At 38.7% G+C, this 18519-nt stretch overlaps 1 protein-coding gene and 1 long non-coding RNA gene across 7 annotated transcripts in view; one reads left to right on the forward strand and one right to left on the reverse strand.

The window, feature by feature from the left end:
* The window catches only part of LOC128701449 (cell division cycle and apoptosis regulator protein 1), a 431134-nt gene that overhangs the window by 317379 nt on the left and 95236 nt on the right, over nucleotides 1-18519 (forward strand). For both annotated transcript variants that reach the window (XM_070088578.1, XM_070088584.1), the window contains exons 15-16: nucleotides 69-341; nucleotides 4642-4774. In XM_070088578.1, coding sequence (XP_069944679.1) covers nucleotides 69-341; nucleotides 4642-4774 — 406 coding nt within the window. The remainder of the gene's footprint in view (nucleotides 1-68; nucleotides 342-4641; nucleotides 4775-18519) is intronic.
* Nucleotides 335-18519, reverse strand: part of LOC138853196 (uncharacterized) — a 75165-nt gene continuing 56980 nt past the window's right edge. For 3 of the 5 annotated variants that reach the window (XR_011392404.1, XR_011392403.1, XR_011392406.1), the window contains 2 exons: nucleotides 9199-9256; nucleotides 335-579 (listed from right to left, as the gene is read on the reverse strand). This is a non-coding gene — a long non-coding RNA (uncharacterized lncRNA). The remainder of the gene's footprint in view (nucleotides 580-9198; nucleotides 9257-18519) is intronic. The other 2 variants (XR_011392405.1, XR_011392407.1) reach the window with 1 other exon arrangement.

Here is an 18519-nt window from a genome sequence, read left to right on the forward strand (position 1 = left end):
TATGTGCTGTGTAGTAAAGGATTTCAGTCTTTTATAATTTATTCTTTTGTTATTGTGTGTATTTGCAGGATGATGAAGACTCCAAAGATGAGGCCATCATTAGCAAAGGTGGAGACATCAAAGAGAAAGATGACCGCAAGGATACCAAAGACGGAAAGAAGAAGGACGACAAGAAAGACCGAGAAAGAAGGGAAAAGAAAGAGAAGAAAAAGATGATTACAATTGACCCATTTCTTCTCTTATCATTTGTTTATTTTGACCAGACTCATACGGGTTATATAATTGACAGAGACCTTGAGGATATTATCAACATGCTTGGTCTGAACCTTTCTAGAGCTCAGGTGTGCATATTTACATTTGCTTTTTTCTCCAATTTCCTGTAGTTTTAATATTCCCTCTGTGTTTTAGTATTGTTTTAATATTCTTGTTAAAGTAATTTAATACATAATTGTATGCAAAACTTCATGATAGGAAGTAGGTTTGGAAAAACTTGAAAATGTTCTTCAAAACAGGTCAGAAGATTCTTGCTACTTGAAGTGCCTTTTGTGATAGCTGAATCTTGCAGACAAGTGCAGGTGCCTGTGAAAGATAAAGGTACATGATATACAAATATAATAAATACTCACAACAGAATTTGTGAAGAATATCAGTGGAAGGAGCAGCTGAAAGAATGCTGAAAAAAATTTGATATTAGGTAACAGAGATTTATAATGGATGGTAACCTGTCAAGGGAGGTGCCATGATGCTAGCATAAGGCTCTTGATTTGGGAAATGGAAAATAAGAATAGAGAAGGACTACAGTAGGTCTATTGGTACATGCTAGGCAGGTCATTCTTAAAACTTAATCCTCTACTGTATGTTTGTCTAACTTATTTTTAAAGGTGTTAGCTCCAGTGACTTGGTTGTTGAGACACATAGGCAACACTTAAGCAACTTTATTCCGAAACGTTTCACCTACACAGTAGGCTTCTTCAGTCGAGTACAGAAAGTAGGCAGGAGCAGTAGAGATGTGAAGACGATGTAATCAGTCCATCACCCTTAAAGTCGTAGATTTGAGGTTGTCAGTCCCTCAGCCTGGAGAAGTTCTGTTTCAAAGTCTGGAACTAACTGAAGATCAAGCGACAGTGTTGAGACTTAAATACTGTCGGAAAGAGGTGCAGAGTAGTAGTAGTGAGATTGTAGCCACTGAGAGGTCATGTCCCTCTCAGAACAAACAGTTCTCACTTGAAGAAGTTGTCCAAGGTGTTTTCTGTTCTGTACCAAGATGCCATGTTGCAGTCAGACACTGCAACACAATGGCATCTTGGTACAGAACAGAAAACACCTTGGACAACTTCTTCAAGTGAGAACCGTTTGTTCTGAGAGGGACATGACCTCTCAGTGGCTACAATCTCACTACTACTACTCTGCACCTCTTTCCGACAGTATTTAAGTCTCAACACTGTCGCTTGATCTTCAGTTAGTTCCAGACTTTGAAACAGAACTTCTCCAGGCTGAGGGACTGACAACCTCAAATCTACGACTTTAAGGGTGATGGACTGATTACATCGTCTTCACATCTCTACTGCTCCTGCCTACTTTCTGTACTCGACTGAAGAAGCCTACTGTGTAGGTGAAATGTTTCGGAATAAAGTTGCTTAAGTGTTGCCTATGTGTTTCAACAACCATCCTGTCGGTATTGTATACTATTTTGATATTCACTCCAGTGACTTCTTGGCAAATTGTTCCACTCATCAAAGAAGGGAATGTACAAGAGTATAGTAGTACCAACACTCTTATATAGGTGTGAAGCATTGGTTGTAAATGCTGCAGTGAGAAGGCGGCTGGAGGCAGTGGAGATGTGTGTAAGGGTAATGTGTGGTGTAAATATTATGCAGACAATTCGTAGTGTAGAAATTAGGTGTGGAGTTACTAAAAGTATTAATCAGGGCTCAAGAGGGGTTGTTGAGGTGGTTTGGTCATCTGGAGAGAAGGGAAGAAAGTAAAATGACTTGGAGAGCATACAAGTCTGTAGGGAATGGAAGGCAGGGTAAGGGTCATCCTCAAAATGGTTGAAGGGAGCAGGTTTTGTGAGTGAGGGGGCTTGACCTTCCAGGAAGCATGCATGAGTGTGTTAGATAGGAGTGACTGGAGACAAATGGTTTTTAGGATCTAACGAGCTGTTGGAGTGTGAGCAGGGTAATTTTTTGTGAAGGGATTCAGGGAAACCAGTTAGCTGGACTCGATTCCTGGAAATGGGAAGTACAGTGCCTGCACTAAATTTAAAGGAGGGGTTTGGGATATTGGCAGTTTGGAGGGACATCTAAACTGTCGTATATGAGCGCTTCTGCAAAGACAGTGATTATGTATGAATGATGGTGACAGTGTTGAATGATGAAAGTTTTTTTTTCTTTTTGGGTTTTTCTTTGTTTTTGGGTCACCCTGCCTTGGTGGGAAAAGGCCAACATGTTAAAAAAAAAAAATCAGTCTTTATTGATAAACCACTACATTACTAAATCATTTCTAAATTTGAAATTATTCATCTTGAATTTATTGTTTAGAATTCTTTCTTGGTCAGGTAGTCTTATTACCCCCTTTATATTGCTGTTGTTAAAATCTGTCTCCCACTTGAATTCCTCAGTTATATCTCATCATTTCTACATCTTTCAAGAAAGTGCAAGTTTAAGGCTCAGTCTGTCTTTGTGTACAAGATTTTTTATACACTGGAGTAATTTTGTTATCTTTCTCTCTATTCACTTACATATCCATTGTGCTTATATTTAAATAATATGATTGGAATTTTTTTTTAATTATAGGCCTGTATCAGACTGAAGAGTATTGCTGTAAAAGCATTGAAAAACACTTAAAATTGGTAATACATAATCTTGAAAAGCAAAATGCTGCTTACTATCGAACAGTTCAGAGTCCAAAAAGTTGAATCCCTGTTTGCCAAATCTAATAAAGCTACAGTGACAGAGCTACAAAATTTATTTAAAAAAAAAAAGGATTAAGTAATTTACATTTATTTGACAGGGATGTGTGATGTAACCATGACTGTTTAACATATTTATAGACAAAAACATAAAAGAAGCAAATGCTAGGGTGTTGGGGAGAGGTGTGGGATTAAAAGATAAAAAAAACTTAATACAGAGTGGAAGCTTTCATAGCTGCTTTTAACAACTGACACTGTGCTTTTTGGATATTCTGAAGAGAAGTTGCAAATGTTGGTGGATGAATATCGGAGGGTATGTAAAAGAAGAAAATTAAAACTGAACAGAAAAGGTTGGATATCAGATTGGAAGAAGGTAGTATAGAGAAAGAGAATCTGTTCAGATATTTGGGAGTGGATTTGTCAGAAAATGGGTCTGAAAAATGAGGTGAACCATAGAACTGACGAGGGGTAAAAGGTGAATGGTGCATTGAAGCATTTGTGAAGACAAAGAACATTATCTCTGGAGGCAAAAAGGGAAATGTATGAAAGTATAGTAGTGCAGTACCATCTCTCTTAGATGGGTATGAAGCATGGATTGTGAATGTTGCACCAAGGAGAAGGCTAAAGGCAGTGGAGATATCATGTTTGAGGGTAATGCATGGTGTGAATATTATGCAGAGAATTTGTAGTTGGAGATTAAGAGGAGGTGCAGGGTTACTAAAAGATTATCCAGAGGGCCAAGGGAAGAGAGGGGGGGGGGGGGTTGAAATGGTTTGGACATATAGAAAGGACATAGATAACATTTTTTGTCTCCACAGATACCTCAGTTCACCACTCACCTGTTTTCTTTCATCAGTTCTGTGGTTAGCCTCATCCTTCATAAACCCATCCACTGACACTTAAGTTCCCAAATATCTGAAAACATTTACTTCTTCCATGTTCCCTCTCTCCAATGTGATATCCAATTTTTCTTTATCTAAATCGTTTGATACCCTCATCACCTTACTCTGTGTAGGCGAAACGTTTTGGAATAAAGATGCCTAAATGTTGCCTATGTGTCTTACCTACCACTAACTTAGCTTTGCTCCTGTAGTTACAGATAGGTATTTACCAAATGGTACTATTATCTATTAGGGAATTGCAAGAACTTGAAGCATCAGAGGAGGTTCCAGCTTAACCAGTTGTTTGAAAGTATGGAGTCAGCTGAGTAAGTATCCATGAGGAGAAGTGAGAGCAGAGAGTTTATGCAACAGAGCAGTGGTGACAGCTGGGTAACTTAGCCATTATGTGTGAACACAATCTGACACTCGATGGTGAGCTAGAAGTGTGCATACAAACCTCCCTGGGAAGCAGAGAGGCAAGTATTAGCATAAATGAGGTGTGACATTGCAGTTGGACTCCCCAGAGCCCCTTCACAGAAAAGTTTTATAAGTACTGTATGAAGATTCATAATATTGTAGGTTTAAGTACTTTCTAAGGTTTCATAGAAATACTTGTATGGTAAACAACTGGTATATTGTATGAGCCAGGAGATACCTTCTTCTGTTGCACTAAAACAAGCAAACCGTATCTAGTTTTTTAATTAAGCAGTAATACTAATTTTACAAATTGCTTAGTAGCTATTTTTATTCAGTGGTTATTTTCAAATAGCATACTATTAATTTTCATTTGTTTTTATATAATATGCTGTTTACTTTTTTATATAGAGTTACTTTTATATTATGTTTCAGCAAAAGAAGTTAATGTCAAAAGTAATGTCACGAGATGTCTTACACTACCGAAAACTGACTGATGTTTCCTTAGATGATAAGGATAAGCCGAGAGACCCTCCACCATGTATAGACTTGGAAAGTTTGGCCAAGGGTATGTCAGTGTGTTATATTTTTGTACAACATTGCTAGAAACATTTTGAATAGTTACAGCATTTTTTCACTTTGAGTACTCTTATCAAACATGTTCATGTTAGCTTTTAATATCTCGCAGTATTTTCAGTTTTATCTAAAAGAAATTTCATACACAGTATATGTATCCTGAGGATTGGCATATTGCATGCATATTTCCCCTATATAAATTTTAAGGTAAGAAGTCTGGAATGAAAACACAGCTGTAATCCTAAGGACAGTTACAAGATTTTTTTCCCAGTGCAAAAGGGGGATAAGAGGTTTCTCAATCCCATACAATAAAGAGAGAGCATAAAAGTCAGTTATGCTAGGTAGGGTCTGATTCATTGATGGCAAATACCTGACCTCATTGAACATTACCCTACCTAACTTACCTGACTTCTTTTTCCTATATTTATTTATTCTGGGTTTTTTATTCTCTCTATTAAATTGAAAAAGCCCCCAGTAGATGAAATGTCTCCTCATTAAATGTCCTAAATGTTACATTTGTCTCTTCGTTTCACAGTTTGTTGATATCGTCGTACTTTTACTAGTAATATGTCCATTGATTTCTCCATGGGGAAGTGGAACAGAATTCTTCCTCCATCAGCCATGTGTGTTGTAAGAGGTGACTAAAATGCAAGGGGCTAGTAACCTCCTCTCCTGTATATATTACTAAATTTAAAAAGAGAAACTTTGGTTTTTCTTTTTGGGCCACCCCGCCTCGGTGGGATACGGCTGGTGTGTTGAAAGAAAGAAAGAAGTCCATTGATTATACGAGGCAAAGAATGACAGGGAATTAAAGAACGTTGGAGTAGGATTGCAGAGAACCAGGGTTTATTTAAGAAAGGAAGGGAATGTGTGGATCAGATGCTTGTCTTAAATTATATAAACAAACAATACATAGATACAGAAAAGGAGCTGTTTGCTTATTTAAGGGTTTAGAAAAGGCATATGATAGGGTAAAGGGGTAAGCAATATGGCAGGTTATGCAAATGTATGTAGTAGGTGGTAGGTAGTTAACAGTTATAAAGAATCTTCACACAGAAAAGTGTTTCTAAGATTAATTGGGTAACAGAAAAATTATTTTCCAGTAAAGTAGGTCTTAGACAGGAATGTGTCAGTTCTGTATTTAATAAGTGGCATTGTAAAAAAAATAAATGTTAATTTCTTGTATGGTGAGATTTGCTACACTTGCTCTTTGTTAATAACAGTACATTTGGGAGATTCAGAAAAGAAGTTTTAGAGGAGCTTGAGAGGACATGTAAAAGAAGGAAGATGAAAGTGAGCATCTAAAGGAGCAAGATTAGAATTGTAGGCAGTGAAAGACTGGATGTCAGACTGAAGGAGAATATGAAGGAATTAAATGTTCTTAGGCAGTGTATCTGGGATTGTGGATATGGGTGTGTGTGTGGGGGGGGGTTTGGGGAGGGGCAGATGGGTCATTGAAATGCATGAATCATTGCTAGATCATGGAGAGTTTTGAAGAGTCTAGAAAGAAAGAGGTATCCCAAACACCTCCTTTAAAGTACAGGCACTGTACTTCCCACCTCCAGGACTCAAGTTCTGGATCCCTTAATCCCTTCACAAAATATTACCCTGCTTACACTCCAACAGCTTGTCAGGTCACAAAAACCATTTGTCTCCATTCACTCCTAACACACTCACACATGCCTGCTGTATGCCCAAGCCCCTTGCACACAAAACCTCTTTTTAACCCTCTCCCTAGATCCTTTCCTAGGATGACCACTACCCTTCCTCCCCTCCACTACAGATTTATACACCCTCCTAGTCATCCTATTTTGCTCCATTCTCTCTAAATGACTCAACCACCTTGATAACCCCTCTTCAACCCTCTGAATAATACTCCACACCTTCTCCTAATTTCCACATTATGAATTTGCTGCTTAATATTTACACCACACATTGTCCTTAGACACAACATCTCCACTACCTCCAGCCTCCTCCTTGCTGCAGAATTGACAACCCATGCTTCTCACATGTATAAGATTGTTGGTACCACTATATTCTCATACATTTCATTCTTTGCCTATCCTTTTTTTCTTCATCAATTCTGTGGTTAACCTCGCCCTTCATAAACCCATCTGCTGAAAAGTACTCCCCAATATTTGAACACATTAAACTTCTTCCATACTAACTCCCTCCAATGTGATATCCATTTTACTGTATCTAACTCATTCGATACCCTCATAACCTTATTCTTATCTATGACCACTTTAAACTTTCTTCCTTGAAATATCCTCCCAAATTCATCCACTAACCTTTGCAACTTTTTTTAGAATCTCCCAAAAGCACATTATCATCAGGAAAAAGTAACTGTCAACTCCCATTTTGTATTTGATTTCCCATAATTTAATCCCACCCCTCTCCCCAACACCCTAGCATTTACCTCTTTTACAACCCCATCTATAATTATGTTAGACAACCATGGTGACATTACACATCCCTGTCTAAGACCTTCTTGTACTGGAAAGTAATCTCTCTCTCCTACACACCCTATCCTGAGCCTCAATATCCTCATAAAAATTCTTTACAGCATTTAATATCAGGACTGGTCACAGACCGAGCTGCGGGGGCGTTGACCCCCGGAACTCTCTCCAGGTAAACTCTAGGAATTAAACCATAAATTACAGTAAGTAAAGCCCAGACAAAGATAACCCAGAAAAGTCAGGCATGCCGAAAGTCCCTTAACCCTTTGAGGGTCCATGCCGTAGTTCTACAACTTTGAAGCCAGGATCAGTGCTGTAGTTTTACGCCACGAGCTCAGCTCACTCAGATAAGCTGTGAGCGGTAAATTTGGGCCTAGATATGAGAGAATGCATTTGTGTAGTAAGTGTGCACTATATAAAAAAAAATCCTGCAATTGTACAACTGTAGTGTAGGCCAGCCTTTGGCAAGATGGCAATGGAGTGAATGATGATAGAAGTGTTTCTTCTTTTTTTGGGTCACCTGCCTTGGTGGTAAATGGCCAATGTGTTAATAAAAAAAATATACATATATATGTGTATACATAATTTCTATGTTTTGATGAGTATTAATACTCTAAAATAATTGTATTATTATAAATATTCCTTAGAAGACCAAGCTAGTAAAAAAGTAGAATTAAAAAAAACAATTACACTAGTCCCCTAAAATTTGCCCGGGTTACATTCCAAGACCACACATGAATTTGGAAACACCACAGACTCTGGACGCACTTAAAAAATACCTATAAATGCCTATTTTTACAGTTTAAACCCTAAATATGCCCCAAAACACTTCAATTTCAAACTCAGCTTCATACATCATCCTTAAAAAAAAAAAAAGAATGTAAAGATAAATCTATATACAGAGTAATGTAATGCTATGTCTCCCACAGTGTTAGAATGTAAAATACCGATGTTACCCCCTAATGTACGGTAATTCATGCAACCCTGTTTTCTTTGGTACAGTGGAACCTCAAAAATCGAACTTAATCCGTTCCAGGAGCTAGTTCTAAATTTGAAAAGTCTGAAATTCGAAGCAATATTTCCCATAAGAAATAATGGAAATACAATTAATCCATTCCAGAAACCCAAAAATATTCACACAAAAAATACATTTTATAGAGATTAATTACAGTTTTACATACAACAAATACTATAGTTTTTAATTATGTATAGTAATACATATAAAATAACATTTTTAGTTACCTTTATTGAAGATTGGTGATGGCATCTGGAAGATAGAGAGGAGGAGAGAGGGAGTTGGGGTTAATGTTTGGAAGGAGAATCCCCCTCCAGGAGGACTTCAGGTATCAAAGCCCTCTCTGGGGTTACTTTCCTTCTCTGTCTTTTAATGCCACTAGGACCAGCTTGAGAGTCACTGGACCCCTGTCTCACAAAATAACTGTCCACAGTCCTCTGTTTCTGGCACCTCTTTAACATTTCCCTAAAATGGGACATGGTTCTGTCACTGAACTTGTTGCAAAGATGGCTTGTTTCAGCTTGCTCAGGGTGGTACTTTTGCACAAACATTTGGACATCATTCCACTTGGCACAAATCTCCTTAATCTTTGAAGAAGGCGCCTCATCCACTCCCTATATTAACACCTTTCGCAACATCAGCTTCCTTGATTTGTTCTTTTTTTGACAGGATAGAACCTATGGTCGACTTGTTTTTCCCATACATCCTGGCAAGCTCAGCAAATCTCTCACCACTCTCATACTTCTGTATTATTTCCTTCTTCACATCTACGGTGTTTCTAACTTTCTTTACCACAGGGGTACCACTAGCAAGTTTTTTTGGGCCCATGGCAGCTTATTTCACAGTCCCACAAGCACTAAACACAACGAAATAATCGTAAAATGCGTGAATGATAGCGCAGGTTAGTGTTCACTCAAACATAAACAAAGCTAGACTACTCACGGCGCCTGCGTGGGGATGCGGAAAGAGCGGGCGGCAGACAGGTCCCGTACCCAGCGGTCTGAAAATAGGGGCGCGTTCGATAATAGGGACACAGTTTGTCCGAAAAAATGGTTCTATTTTCGAAACGTTCAATATGTGATACGTTCGATTTTTGAGGTTCCACTGTATATGTATGGTAAATATTTTTTTTTTTTTTTCAACAAGTCGGCCGTCTCCCACCAAGGCAGGGTGACCCAAAAAAGAAAGAAAATCCCCAAAAAGAAAATACTTTCATCATCATTCAACACTTTCACCACACTCACACATTATCACTGTTTTTGCGGAGGTGCTCAGAATACAACAGTTTAGAAGCATACACATATAAAGATACACAACATATCCCTCCAAACTGCCAATATACGGTAATAATTTAATTTAGTAAAAGTGAACAGTCTTTAGATAAAGGTAGAGAAGTTTTCAATGCATTTATGGATTTAGAAAAGGCATATAATAGAGTGGATTGGGGAGCAATGTGGGAGATGTTGCAAGGTAGTAAGTTACCAAATGCTGTAAAGAGTTTTTATGAGGATAGTGAGGCTCAGGTTAGGGTGTGTAGGAGAGAGGGAGATTACTTCCCAGTAAAAGTACGTCTTAGACAGGGATGTGTAATGTCACCATGGTTGTTTAATATATTTATAGATGGGGTTGTAAAAGAAGTAAATGCTAGGGTGTTGGAGAGAGGGGTGGGATTAAATTATGGGGAATCAGATACAAGATGGGAGTTGACACAGTTACTTTTTGCTGATGATACTGTGTTTAAGGGCGATTCTAAAGAAAAGTTGCAAAGGTCAGTGGCTTTGTTTGGGAGGGTGTGTAAAGGTAGAAAGTTGAAAGTGAACATAGATAAGAGTAAGGTGATGAGGGTGTCACATGATTTAGATGAAGAAAAATTGGATATCACACTGGGAAGGAGGAGTATGGAAGTGAATATTTTCAGATATTTGGGAGTTGACGTGTCAGCGGATGGATTTATGAAGGATGAGGTTAATCATAGAATTGATGAAGGAAAAAAGGTGAGTGGTGCATTGAGGTATATGTGGAGGCAAAAAATGTTATCTATGGAGGCAAAGAAGGGAATGTATGAAAGTATAGTAGTGCCAACACTCTTATATGGGTGTGAAGCTTGGGTTGTAAATGCTGCAGCGAGGAGGCGGTTGGAGGCAGTGGAGATGTCCTGTCTAAGGGCAATGTGTGGTGTAAATATTATGCAGAAAATTCAGAGTGTGGAAATTAGGAGAAGGTGTGGAGTTAATAAAAGTATTAGTCAGAGGGTTGAAGAGGGTTTGTTGAGGTGGTTTGGTCATTTAGAGAGAATGGATCAAAGTAGAATGACATGGAGAGCGTATAAATCTGTAGGGGAAGGAAGGCGGGGTAGGGGTCGTCCTCGAAAAGGTTGGAGGGAGGGGGTAAAGGAGGTGTTGTGAGCGAGGGGTTTGGACTTCCAGCAAGCATGCGTGAGCATGTTAGATAGGAGTGAATGGAGACAAATGGTATTTGGGACCTGACGAGCTGTTGGAGTGTGAGCAGGGTAATATTTAGTGAAGGGATTCAGGGAAACCGGTTATTTTATATAACCGGACTTGAGTCCTGGAAATGGGAAGTACAATGCCTGCACTCTAAAGGAGAAGTTTTGAGATATTGGCAGTTTGGAGGAATATATTGTGTATTTTTATACGTATATACTTCTAAACTGTTGTATTCTGGGCACCTCTGCAAAAACAGTGATTATGTGTGAATGAGGTGAAAGTGTTGAATGATGGGTCTATGAAGGAGGAGGCAAATCATAGAATTGATGAGCGGAAAAGGGTGAGTGGTGCACTTAGGAGTCTGTGGAGACAAAGAACTTTGTCTGTGGAAGCAAAGAGGGGAATGTATGAGAGTATAGTTGTATCAACTTGTATGAGTGTGAAGCATGGGTAATGAATGTTGCAATGAGGAGAAGGCTGGAGGCAGTGAAGATGTCATATCTGAGGGCAATGTGTGGTGTGAATATAATGCAGAGAATTTGTAGTTTGGAAATTAGGAGAAGGTATGGGATTACCAAAACTACTGTCCAGAGGACTGAGGAGGGGTTGTTGAGGTGGCTCGGACACGTAGAGAGAATGAAACAAAACATAATGACTTCGATACACAAATAACCCGCACATAAAAGAGAGAAGCTTACGACGACGTTTCGGTCCGACTTGGACCATTGACAAAGTCACACTGTCACGGTATTGTGCCTTTTTGTTATTTATAATGACTTCGAGAGTGTATAAATCTGTAGTGGAGGGAAGGCGGGGTAGGAGTCGGCCTAGAAAGGGTTGGAGGGAGGGGGAAAAGGAGGTTTTGTGTGTGAGGGGCTTGGACTTCCAGCAAGCACGCATGAGCATATTTGATAGGAATGAATGGAGACGAATGGTTTTTAATACTTGACGTACAGTTGGAGTGTGAGCAAAGTAACATTTATGAAGGGATTCAGGGAAACCGGCAGACCAGACTTGAGTCTTGGAGATGGGAAGTACAGTGTCTACACTCTGAAGGAGGGGTGCTAATGTTGCAGTTTTATAACTGTAGCGTAAAGCACCCCTCTGGCAAGACAGTGATGGAGTGAATGATGAAAGTTTTTCTTTTTCGGGCCATCCTGCCTTGTCGGGAATCGGCCAGTGTGTTAATAAAAAAAAATAATTATATTATTTCAGGTCACTTTTTATAATCTTTATATATGCTTCTAAACTGTTGTATCTGGGCACCTCTGTAAAAACAGTGATTATGTATGAGTGAGGTGAAAGTGTTGAATGATGATGAAAGTATTTTCATTTTGGGGATTTTCTTTCTTTTTGGGTCACCCTGCCTAGGTGAGAGACAGCCGACTTGTTGAAAAAAAAAAAAAGGTGAAGTTAAATGTATGGGTACTAGTGTTATAACTTTTTTACTTTTTTTCAAATTAAAACATCTCGTGTGTCATAAATCGATGAACTTTTGTTTAAAAACAATGAAAAAGTCCCTAATTCCTATCAGCTTTCAAAAAAGGTCACCCTTAACCCTTAAACTGTCCAAAAAATTTACGTTCACATGCATAGTGCTCCAAAAGTATATCCACATTTTTTACATATCTTCAAATATAACAAAAAAAAAACGTAGATCAAAGTTTTTTTTATACGTTTTCAAATGTAAAAAAAAATATCTACATTTTTTTTACATACTTTCAAATGTTGAAAAAAACGTAGGTCTACGTTTGGACAGTATAACCCCATGACTGTCTCAACCCCAAATCCTGAGGGGTCTTCTGGTGTCGCAAAATTTCAAAAATAAAAAAAAATTATTTTTTCTTAAGAAATGATAGAGAATCTTTTCCCAATTGTAATGACACCAAAAGAACAAAATTTGATGAAAAACTGACGGAATTACGCTCTCGCGAAGTTAGCGACCTCGGCGCTATTTATGAATCAGCGATTTTGCCCACTTTGAGCCCTATTTTCAGCTAATTCCATTGTTCCAGTTGACCAAATTCATAACTATTTCTTTAGAACTCCATTTTTTCTATTGATTGAGTACAAGAAACTGCCCATTTACCGAATTCAACTACCCAATAACGTGGTCAGAAATTTGCAATTTGGCCAGTTTCACAAAAATTAAAAAACATGAATGAACAGAATGAACAATGCAGACATTCCTGGCTCTAAAATAACATTTTCTTTGTTCATGAGTCATGTCTCCTGGCCCCTCTGATATTACTCTTGTTTTTTATTTTGAATTTTTATTCAAACAAAAAATAGAAGATTTACTGTTATGCAGACTACTGCAATATTGTAATAATTGTATAAATAAAGTCAACCCATTCATGACTGCATATTAGAATGGCTACTTGGACATTTATTGGACAATGACATCATTTGTTTACTTTTGAACATGGGCAAAAATCAAACATTTCCCCTACTTTGAGCTCCATTTCAAGGTTCTTTTCATAGTAAAACCAATCATCTCTATTTCTATAATATGTTTTCCATTCTATCAAATAAGACCAAGAAAATGAGAATACAACCATAAATACTCTACGAAAATAGACCGCAAAGTCGCTATTTTAATTAAAAACAACGGTTGGAGTTTTTCTTTTCTCATTATGCACTGCGTGCTGCAGGATTTTTTTTATATGGTGCACACTGACCACACAGACCCATTCTCTCACATGTGGGCCTACCAGCTTTCTCCTGCTTGATTTGAAGCCGCTAGAATTTATGAGTGTATACACGTCAAAAACAGTGGCTCGTAAGACGTATATATATAACTAAAACAGTCAAAGGATTAGGGGATAAATAAAGACTATGAATCACCATATACAGTGGACCCTCTGCTTACGAGTGCATCCAAGTGTGAGTTTTTCCAGATAGGAGCAGTCGCTCAGTTGATTTTTTGCTTCCAGACGCTAGCGAAATTTCCAAATGCGAGCAGGCCTCAAGGGAGGATCCTTGACACTGGTGAAGGGCTCTTGCTCTTGATCTAGGGAATTGGATCTCACTTGTATGTTGGACTATCTTATTGAAACTTGGGCAGTGTATGATGGAAAGATGCTTTTAACGTACGCCAAAAATGAAAGAAGTCGGACAATAAATAACGGAGTTCACTTCTCAGCCATTAGCCTCCCCTTAGCAGTATATTTTTGTATGGTTTGTTTATTCTCTATAAGGGTTACAATGTGGGGTTTACAGGTTTTGGGTATTGTGTGGTTTACATGTTATAAAATACTAATTACAGAGGGGGCCACTAGGACACCTAGCATAGCTAGGCATTTCGAGCAGACTTAGATTAATTCTTAACATTAAATCCTTACAGATTATGGTATTAAGGCTAAGTGACTACATCATAATTTGTGAGTTTAGCAATGTGAATGCTTTTGTTTTGGCACAACACAAAGTGTCTATATTGGAATATCATAGGCAGACTTATGACTAGTTAGGATTTATTATTTTAAGATTAAGATTAGTATTTCTGGGTTTATAGTCAGTGGGTTAGTGAGTGTAATTTTGAACCACCAGGTGGTTATCATGTAGTTAGTTGTCGGGGTGGATCAGGGAGATAAGATGCTTTCTAACTGTAGTTTTGAAAGTGATGAATGTATCTGCAGTTCTAGAGTTTTCAGGTGGGGTGTTCCAGATTTTAGGTCCTTTGAAATACATTGAATTTTTGTAAAGGTTTAGTCGAACACAGGGAATGTTATAGAGATGTTTGTGTCTGGTGTTATGCCTGTGGATCCTGTCACAACTATCAAGAAAGCATTTTAGGTCAAGGTTAATATTGGAATTTAAGCTCCTGTAGATATAGATTGCACAGTAGTAAGTGTGGATGTTCTGAACAGGGAGTAAGTTTAGATCTATGAAGAGTGGGGGGGTGTGTTGCCAGGGATGGAATTTAGTGATTATTCTTACTGCGGCTTTTTGTTGGGTTATTATTGGCTTTAGGTGTGTTGCTGCAGTTGAACCCCAAGCACAGATAGCATAGGTGAGGTATGGATATACAAGTGAATGGTATAGTGTGAGAAGGGCAGTTTGCGGCACGTAGTATAGTATCTTGGAGAGGATCCCCACTGTTTTGAATACTTTTTTTGTTATGTGTTGGATATGGGTGCTGAAATTTAGGTTGTTGTCGAGGTATAGGCCAAGGAATTTGCCCTCATTATGTCTGGCAATTAGAGTGTTGTCGATCTTAATGTTAAGTTGTGCAACACCTGCTCTGCTACCAAACATAATATAGTAGGTTTTGCCAGTGTTAAGTGTAAGTTTATTGGCTGTCATCCAAGTCGATATTTTGAGCAGCTCCTCGTTAACAATGGTGTTGAGGGTGGCAAGATTAGGGTGGGAGATGACATAAATCGTGTCGTCAGCAAAGAGAATGGGTTTCAGGTGTTGGGATATGTTTGGAAGATCATTGATATAAATGAGGAAGAGCAGGGGTCCAAGGACACTTCCCTGCAGAACTCCAGTATCAAGTGGCTGTATTGATGAGGCTGTGTCTTTAATGGTGACATACTGATATCTATTAGAAAGGTAGGATTTAAAATATGCAAGCGCATGGCCTCTTATACCATAGTCGTCAAGTTTGTGGAGTAGGACGCCGTGGTCTACTGTGTCAAACGCTTTTCTTAGGTCAATAAAAATTCCTAGCAGATATTCCTCATTTTCAAATGCTGTGTAAAGCAGGTCTAGCATTTTTATAATTGCATCATTGGTGCTTTTATTTTTCCTGAATCCAAATTGGCAGGGGTTGAGTATGTTTTGTGACGTTATAAATGAATATAGTCTCCTGTGCACGAGTTTCTCGAAGATTTTGGATAGCAATGGTAAATTTGATATTGGCCTATAGTTGTTTACATATGTAGGGTCACCACCTTTATGTATTGGTGTAACCCCTGCTGTCTTGAGTAGTGTCGGGAAAGTGCTAGTTTCTAGTGACTTGTTAAAAAGTAATGTAATAGCATCCCAAAGGACATGGGCCGCTCACTTGTACAATAATGGTGGGACGTGAGACAGATTCCCCGAGTTATTTTTAAGTGACTTTATGATCGCGGTGACTTCCGTGGGCTCAGTTGGTACAAGATAGAAGGAATTTGGGAAATTCCCATCTAGGTAGTCCCCGGCACGGACATTGGTACTTGGGATTTTACTGGCGAGATTAGATCCTATGTTTGAGAAGAAGTCGTTTATCTTGTTAGCTGTATCAGTGGGATGCAGTGGTGTTTCATGAGATTTAGTTAGAACAATATTCTTGTTTTTTTTTCAGTTTGTGGGTCCCCAGAATCTGGGAAAGTGTTTTCCAGGTCTTTTTTATATCTCCTCTTGTGTCAGTGAATCTGCTGGAGTAGTACAGTTGTTTGGCTTTCTTTATTAATTTGGTGAGAACTGTTGAATATTGTTTAAGAATATCTTTGTGTATTAAGCCCTGTCTATATTGCTTTTCATATTGGTGTTTCTTATCAATGGATTTCAGAATGCTGCTGGTTAGCCATGGGCAACCAAGCCGTTTATTCGTGATCTGTTTTGTTTTTATAGGACAATGTTTGTTGTATAGTCTAAGTATTTTGTTAAGAAAAATGTCTGTCCAATCATCAATACCATTGGCATTGGAAAATTCTGTAGGCCAGTCAACAGTCTCTAGGTCTGCTGTGAAATTCCTTATTGAGGCCTCGTCATGGAGTCTAAATGAAACTTTGTTGTATTCGAGTGGTGGCTTACTAATGTTTGTTAAGAGGAAGGTTGGGTAGTGGTCAGTAATGTTGTCTGTGATTATCCGTGATTTAAGGGGGGATAGTATATTGGTCCATATGTGGTCTATTATGGTTGCACTTGCCCTGGTTGGTTTAGTTACTGTTTGTATGAGAAGTGTGTTGTTCATATTGTTGATGAAATCAGTTACAGTCTGATCATCTGGTAGGCCAAGGTTGACATAGAAGTCTCCAGCTAAGAGAAGGTGGTGCTTGTTCATTTGTCTGTTTGTTATTAGTGACTTTAGATTCTCACTGAAGTTTGGGATGATGTGTGGTTGTATTCTCGTTTTTTTTATCTCATTTGATAGAAGGGAAGATATGCTACAGAAATAGATATGATTTTGATTGGTTTCATGATGAAAAGTACCTTGAATTTGAGCTCAAATTAGCAGAAACGTTCGATTCTTTGGCGATGTTCAAGAGTAAACAAATGACATCACTGCCCAATACCTGTCCGACTGGCACTGCCCCTCAACCTTCACATATTGGAAAGCTCTTCAACACAATACCAAGAGTGAGAGTACACATCATGAGGTAGCAGTGGCAGACATGAAGCAGCAGCTGCAGACAACTTGAAACACCTGTGACAGACAACATGAAGCAGCAGTGGCAGACAACATGAGGTAGCAGTGGTAGACAACATGAAGCAGCAGTGGCAGACAACATGAAGCAGCAGTGTCAGACAACATGAAGCAGCAGTGGCAGACATCATGAAGCAGCAGTGGCAGACATCATGAAGCAGCAGTGGTGGACATCATGAGGTAGCAGTGGTAGACAACATGAAGCAGCAGTGGCAGACAACATGAAGCAGCAGTGGCGGACATCATGAAGCAGCAGTGGCAGACATCATGAAGCAGCAGTGGCAGACAACATGAAACAGCAGTGGCAGACTACATGAAGCAACAGTGACAGACCTTGTACCGTGAAAACAACCTTGTTGTACCCTGGTAGCAACCTTGTTGTACCCTGGTAGCAACCTTGTTGTACCCTGGTAGCAACCTTGTTGTACCCTGGTAGCAACCTTGCTGTACCCTATACTATAAGTGAGTTTCCAAACGCCTACACGAGATGGCAGTATGTATCAAAACAACCACTCGCGGTGGAGGGAATTCTCGTGTTTTCCTTACGTTTCATGCAGTTGTTTCTTGTTTCTAACCATGAGTCCTAAGAAAGCAAGTGCAAAGGACAGTGCTGAGAAGAAAAAGAGGATGATTTCCATGGAATTAAAGCAGGATATCATAGATAAACAAACTAGGTGGAGGGTTAAGGACTTGGCCAGGCAGTACCAGCATACCAATTCTATGATATGTACAATACTAAAGCAGGAGGAGTCAGTGACAAAGTGTAACATTAAGAGTGTCGCAGTTATAAGTCACTCTAACTTTTTTTGGGTTATCCTAGGTTCTCTACACATGTAGTCAGGAGCAGGAATGGCTGCCGTGGTGGACTTATAAACCCCAACATCAACAATGGCTGCTGTCACCACCTCTAGCCACATACGTAATGACATGTATTTTATTCATTCTAGTACAGTGGAACCTCTACTTGTGAGTTTAATCCGTTCCATGACCTTGCTCGCAACTGGATTTCCTCATTTGCAGAGTCAATTTTCCTCATTTAAATTAATTGAAATGCAATTAATCTGTTCCATTGGAATTCTGTACTTCAATAATTTTGCTAATATCAACTCTACAGCTTATTTATCTATCTCATTTCATCTAATATGACATAATAAACACTATAAATAACATAGAAACTTGATATATACTCTAAAATGAATAAAATATGTCATTTATGTAGTCCGGCTGGGTTACAAGTATCTTTGGCAGGTTAAATCACCACCACCAGATGTAGACCAAACGAAATGTAAACTTTGCCAGATGGACTATTGTCACACCCTGCGTCATTATGTACTGGAGTGTGATAAAATTAATGAATTTAGAAACAACTCACTCAGAAATGTTCAAGAAATGGCAAAGTACTTTATCCACAGTGGTATATTGCAGACCATTCTGGAGAAATACCCTGACTTTGCTAGCTGT

Source organism: Cherax quadricarinatus, chromosome 2 (assembly GCF_038502225.1).
Source record: "Cherax quadricarinatus isolate ZL_2023a chromosome 2, ASM3850222v1, whole genome shotgun sequence".
NCBI lineage: Eukaryota > Metazoa > Arthropoda > Malacostraca > Decapoda > Parastacidae > Cherax > Cherax quadricarinatus.